Here is a 6,000-nt window from a genome sequence, read left to right as displayed (position 1 = left end):
TGCTTCAGCTCTATTTCCTGTGTGGGGCTCTAAAACCAGTTCAAGAATATTTTAATGGCCCTTTGTGATTTCCAATCATAAATGGCATCCCTGTAGTGGAGAGGGAAGGTAGCAGAAAATTAAAGCATAATCTACAGGTCTATCTAAGGCCTTACACTGACTTGCTTTCTGTTGTCAGCTTCACATTTCAGGAAAGCATTTTGATAAGTAACAAGTATATAATGGATAATAAAATATTTTCTGCAAAACCTTAAAGCTTTCCTAGGCAATGTTATGAGCAAAGCACCCAAGTAGAAAATTGGGTTCTGTGTCCTGGCTCATGGAACTGGGCCATTAGATAAGAAATTGTGTAAAATTTACAGGAACTCTGAGATCTGACAAAAGCAAATTGTTTCACTGGCTGCAGCCCCTTCGCCAGCTCTTCTTGTCTTTCAGCTGAGATTCTAAAGGCTTAGAGGTGGGTGAATGTTGCCCTTCAGCAACACTTGAAGGACTGACAATGTTTTCAAGAAACAAAAGAAAATGATACCACCCTGCCAGAGGAAAAAACAAGGTCAATCATGCAATGCAAATCAGCTCTCTGCTGGAGAGAAAAATCAAAACAGAAGAACCTGCTACCCTCATGGTACAGACTGAACATGAATAATCAAAACCTAATTCCTGCTTGATTTTATGACCAGAGAGGGTGAAAGAGGAAAATATATGGGTGCAAAAATACTTAGATGAATACAGCAGTGACTTTGGAAACCTCTCAGTGCTTGAAGAATAAACTTGTCACTATAAAGCCCCCCATTTTCAAACTAACAGTGTATCCCATGCAGAAGGCAGCTGAGGACCTCTGAGGAACTGGCATCTAAACAGCTTTTTGCTGGAGTTTATGTAAGAAGCATTCTGGCTCTGAATAGTGTTCCTAACATTTTCTTGGGTTTTTTCATTTCAGTTCTTAACAGAAACCAGTACATGAAAGGAAATACTCCTGTGCTCAAAACTCACCTTGCGTATTTCTACATTTTTAATTCATTTACTTAAAAGCTTGATTACAACTTACCAACCCATCTGTCAAAACAAGATTCACTTTAACTGTGGAGCAATACTTACTGCAGATCTTGCAGAAATACACACCTCACACATTCAAAAATCCCACTTCAAGTCGCTTGGCCTAGGAGAATGACAAGAGCAGCGACAGGCACCACCCCAAGCCAGGAGCAGCTCTGAATGGCTGCAGGGCAGAAGGAAAGCTATGCAGCCAGGAATGAAAATGTGAAACCCACTAGGCTACCAGAGGAGAACCATACAACTTATTACAGAAATGCCAAATGCCTGAAAAACATTTCAAACAATAGCAAATACTTACTTGACGATTCTATTCAATGTCCTAATTAACTGAGTAAAAACAATTTTGACTTCAGTGCTTATTGAAAAAATGGACACAATGTTTATTTTCAGTTCAAATTTTACTCCCAATTGCACAAAGGTTGAAAAGACTTTTCCAAATTTTGAAAACCAGCATAATAATTTTGGTTTCATATATAAAACAGGGAAACCCAAAGGATACAGGAGTTGTGTGACAGTTCCAACATTCAGCATTAAAGTGTTGCCCAACTTAATTTTATCTCATACATTGATTATTTTCTACATTATCTGCTTCTCAAATTATAACTCTGTACAATACCCACAGATATCTAAGGTTAAAATATTTTGAGAAAATACCATGTTATGGAAGGTTCCAATGACCTAGTACAGATTACAGTACAAATTAATGACAAGTCAGAGCATTGCTACAAGTTTATTCAGAGGCTTTTACTTTCGGTTCTTATATCACAAAAGACATGTTTAATGTTTACAACAAGTATTAGGAACTGAGATGTTTTTATTTCTACTATTATAAAAGTAACATAGGAGACCGTTCTAAGCCATCTTCAAAATGCAGACCAATCTTTTTTTTTTTTTTGTATATAAACTGTACACAAAAAACCAAGGCACTATACATTTTTGGATAATAAAGTATAAAGGTTGATTCGCATAGTTTCTCAAGAAATCCATGCTATAAATACAAACGCTTTGTTCGGTTTAGCACCTGAAGCAGCACTGAGAACAATTCATTAACTATTGCAAAGAGAAACTTCAGAATGCGAAGGAGATACATATTGGTGGTATAGCTAATTCAGTACAAGCAACTGCCATCCAGCTACTTTTCTGTAGTTTTGACATGAAAGTCTTGAAAGTGAATATATATTGCATTGTTAAATACATACTTGTTCTATGTGTTTATATAAATATAAATTCTTTGTAATCCACAAACTAACAAAATAACACTTTACAAAGAGAACTTCTTTAAAAACAAAAATGGCAAGTATTGTATATAGCCAAAGGACACCTGCAGCAGTAGCTCAAGAAACTACTGTTTAAGTGCATAGGAGAATGGAGCTTAAACACACTGCCTTTAAGAGTCAAAACTGAATTCCATTTTCAAAGAGTTCTCTTGGCCTTTTATAATATTACACACCTCCAGATAGGTAGTCACTAATAACTTCAGATTATTTTTATCTGTTCTGTAAATGTAGGGTACGATTCTTCTAAAGGACATAGAAAGTGAGAGTGGACATCCCTTTAGTGCTCACTCCCCTAAACACAGCTTAGAAAAGTCCTTTTGCCTTCTTCAGGTTAACCTGCTTCCAAGATGGCAGTGCATTGTACTCCTCTCTTGTCATCTCTAATGCAACCTGCGTTTAAAATGAGAGGATGTGCTATTAGCAAAAATAACTGATTAAGTAGCACGATCAGCAAATGACTTCCCCGCATGGTTAGACAGAGATGCACAGAGTAACAGTGCACCTCTTCTCTCCTTACCTCAAAGTCCTGATCTGAAAGGTAAATTTCAAGCTTCAGTGGATCAACTCCCTCAGGCAGAGGCCTAGCTAAGAGATCTGCTAATGGATACACTGTTTTACACAGCTTGGCCAGCACATCCTCTACAAGTATTATCTGATTAGAAACTTCGGCATCCTGGAAGGAGAAAAGGAAAACAGGGAACAGGATCACAATGCTGAAACCATCACCTGTGCCCATGGCCATCTGCAGATGGCACAGGATAACCTGCCCGGCCTGAGCACAAAGCTATATGTCCAGGTGTGCACACAGGCCAACAGCCCTCCCCTACAACAATTTCACAGCTAAAAACAGGTCTGCACTTCGCAGAAGGACTTCCTGTATTTCCAGAATCTCAGTGTAAGGCTGAAATCTGTGTTTAGTCATGAAACGAGCATTTTCTACTAAGGATGGCTGCAGAGGACTTACAAAACAGGAGATGTCATTTGTGTTGAGACACCCCTTGACTGAAAGCTTTTAAAGCAGCCACATGTAATTTGGCTGTGAACTCTGCACATCCCAGCTGAGAAAGTCAGTAACAAAGCCCTTGGAGCCAGCTGATCCTTTCAGAGGTGTTTTGCTCTCCTGCACTTCGAATTTGGAGACCAGACCAGAACTGCACATTGCTGCATGACTGAAACAGCTATTCTGTTAAGCTCAAACTCTAGCACATCTAAGAGATGATTCAGATAACACTCTCCTCCTGTTTTTAACAACAAAAAACAAACTATGAGAAGTTACATGAAAAAAAGGAGCAGGAATGCCTCTGATATACACATTCCCAGTCAGAATTTAGCTGTGGTGGTGGTGGTGGTTTTTTTTTCCTTTGCAGACTCCTAAACTGTGGTTTCTAAGTTTATCCTCTGCATCTTAGGGCCTGAGAGCACAAATAACCAGTGTTACTGACAACACAAGACACAGTTACTAGCAATAGGAGACAGTCTATGCAATGAAAAGATTTACCATTTCTGTGATCTCTGCAATGTCTTCCCTGTGCTCCCAACTTGGGAACATATTAGTGAACGTCAGAGGCTCTAGGCCGGCATGAATTAGATAGGATTTTGGGGGCTTCTTTACATTTTTTCCTAAAAACAGTCAAAATACAAAAAAAAAAAAAAAAAAAAAAGAGAGAAATTAAAAACAGTACAATATTTTGCAATCTCACCCACTATCCAAAGCTACCTTCTAAGAGTATTTAATTTTTTCCTGAAAAGCTGAAACAGTTTAAGGCAGAAAGAATAAATTTTCCAGGATTTTTTTTAAAATTAGTATGGGACCTTTTAACATGTTTTTCAGTATTCTTACACCTGCCTTTTACCATAGCTGACTGCAAAGATTAAAACATATATGCTGAAAATCCCCAACAGCTACTTCTAACCGAATGCCTTTCTTATCTTACAAAAACAGAATAGAGTAAGCAGAGTGTGATGGTCTGAAATTAGCCAAATTCAGGTAAATGAAACCTTCTGGTATGCTCAGCAGAAGTATCCTGCCAGCAATCAACTAAGCTTCAGCTTGGAGGCTTAAATGAGAATGGTTAAATTGTTAACTTGTTATTCTGAGGTGTAACACAATAAATAAAGCCTTTCCACTGAGAGTTGAGTCAGCAGAGTATCTTGGCAATTTGGGAACAATGCTGTTACTAGATAAATGGTTTGCTAAAAAAAGAGTGGAGAATGTATCTTCAAATAAACTGATGTTTATTGATTACAATAAACAATATATTACGATATATTGGGGGAGCACCTTTCAGCTCAGGAGAGCAAGGCATGGACAGGTATGACACACCCAGAGCAGTCAGGCACAGCACTCTGTTACCTTTGCAGTACCGGAGCACCGTCTCCATGGCGCATTTCCTGTCTGTAGCCCACCTGATTCGAGCTGATCCAGTGATTTTGTTTTCCACAGGCCACCAGCCTTGCCACAGGTACACTTCATGGTGATTGTCAACAAGGAAGAGTGCTGCACAGTCAGAAAATAACAAATCCATCATCAGCCACTTACTAGTTCTTGCAATCCCCTAAAAAACCCCATTCTTATATGCTTGTCAGCATCACAGTAGGATCATTTAACAGTTTACCAATCCCTTTTGTTAATCATCCAGCTAAACTTCAGCTGGAGTTTGATTCTCAGATATAAACAATGTATTTTTACAGCAAGCCTCTGGAATACATACATACTTGATTATTTCTCAGCATCTTTATCATGGAAAAATTACTGTTATTGCTTAATACTGTATAAGCATCACATGCACACATTCTCCTGTGATAAATCAAGTTAAAAGTGCTTACAATTACTGAAACACTGCCTGATGCAGGATACAGTCATCTGTTTTCTTGTCACTTAAGTATTTTAAAGCACATACCTGGCTGTGGGGCAGTATAAAGATCCTCTTGCAAGAATGGCATGGAATTGATGACAGCAGGGTCTCTTGAAGGGTAAACATACTCGGTGGCTGAGAATTCTCCTGATGAACTACTGAGGCTGAACAGGCGGGGCGTGAAATTAAACTTTCCAGGATCTTTAAAGAACAAAAATTAAGAAGAGTCACAATAGCAAATGTCAGAGTTAATTGTAAAAACTAACAAATAAACTTTTAAAGTAGCTGTAAATTTTCTGAGTTTGAAAAATCAGGAGAGACAACCAGATGTCTTGAGGGACTAGCAACAGCTGTAAAGAAGTTGAGCTGAGCGGCTGGCTGCCATCAGTCTGAATCTTATCCTGGTTAGTTACCATCAGCCATTTCATAACCGGCTGTTTTGCAGATTAAATGAAGCAAGCCCATCTCAGAGTTAACTGACAGATTTTCCACTTGGTAAATCAATTCCCCTGCTACCTTTGTTGGCAGTTTCAAAGCAAAGGCTGGACAAAAATGTGTGCAGAACTGCCTCCTAAATCCCTTCAGAGGGGAATCTAAATGTATTGGTAACGGTGTTAACTATTGCTCTGTGCTGCCTGAATACAGAGGGGCAGCAGAAGCAGGGGAGAACAAAATGAAACACTTGGTTTTCCAGCACTTTCCTTCTATTTTTAAGTATTACTTAACTCAGTAAGATTTTTGGAAGCATTTCTCTAAAGGGATCAACTCAACTACTGAGAAGTTCCTCAAAAACTTTATATTAAATCTGACAA

The 6,000-nt window shown here is 38.5% G+C and overlaps 1 protein-coding gene across 18 annotated transcripts in view; it reads right to left on the bottom strand.

Moving 5' to 3' along the window:
* Positions 1-1,435: 1,435 nt before the first annotated feature.
* SVIL (supervillin) overlaps positions 1,436-6,000 on the bottom strand; it is a 129,703-nt gene continuing 125,138 nt past the window's right edge. For all 18 annotated transcript variants that reach the window (XM_042042977.1, XM_042042967.1, XM_042042968.1 and 15 more), the window contains 5 exons: positions 5,234-5,389; positions 4,687-4,830; positions 3,832-3,953; positions 2,851-3,006; positions 1,436-2,723 (listed from right to left, as the gene is read on the bottom strand). In XM_042042977.1, coding sequence (XP_041898911.1) covers positions 2,637-2,723; positions 2,851-3,006; positions 3,832-3,953; positions 4,687-4,830; positions 5,234-5,389 — 665 coding nt within the window. In that variant the 3' untranslated portion in view covers positions 1,436-2,636. The remainder of the gene's footprint in view (positions 2,724-2,850; positions 3,007-3,831; positions 3,954-4,686; positions 4,831-5,233; positions 5,390-6,000) is intronic.

This window comes from Corvus kubaryi, unplaced genomic scaffold, assembly GCF_017639235.1.
Source record: "Corvus kubaryi isolate FWS band 111438036 unplaced genomic scaffold, C.kubaryi_AGA036_p1.0 37398, whole genome shotgun sequence".
In the NCBI taxonomy this organism is placed as follows: domain Eukaryota; kingdom Metazoa; phylum Chordata; class Aves; order Passeriformes; family Corvidae; genus Corvus; species Corvus kubaryi.
This window is presented reverse-complemented; position numbering and strand designations above follow the sequence as displayed.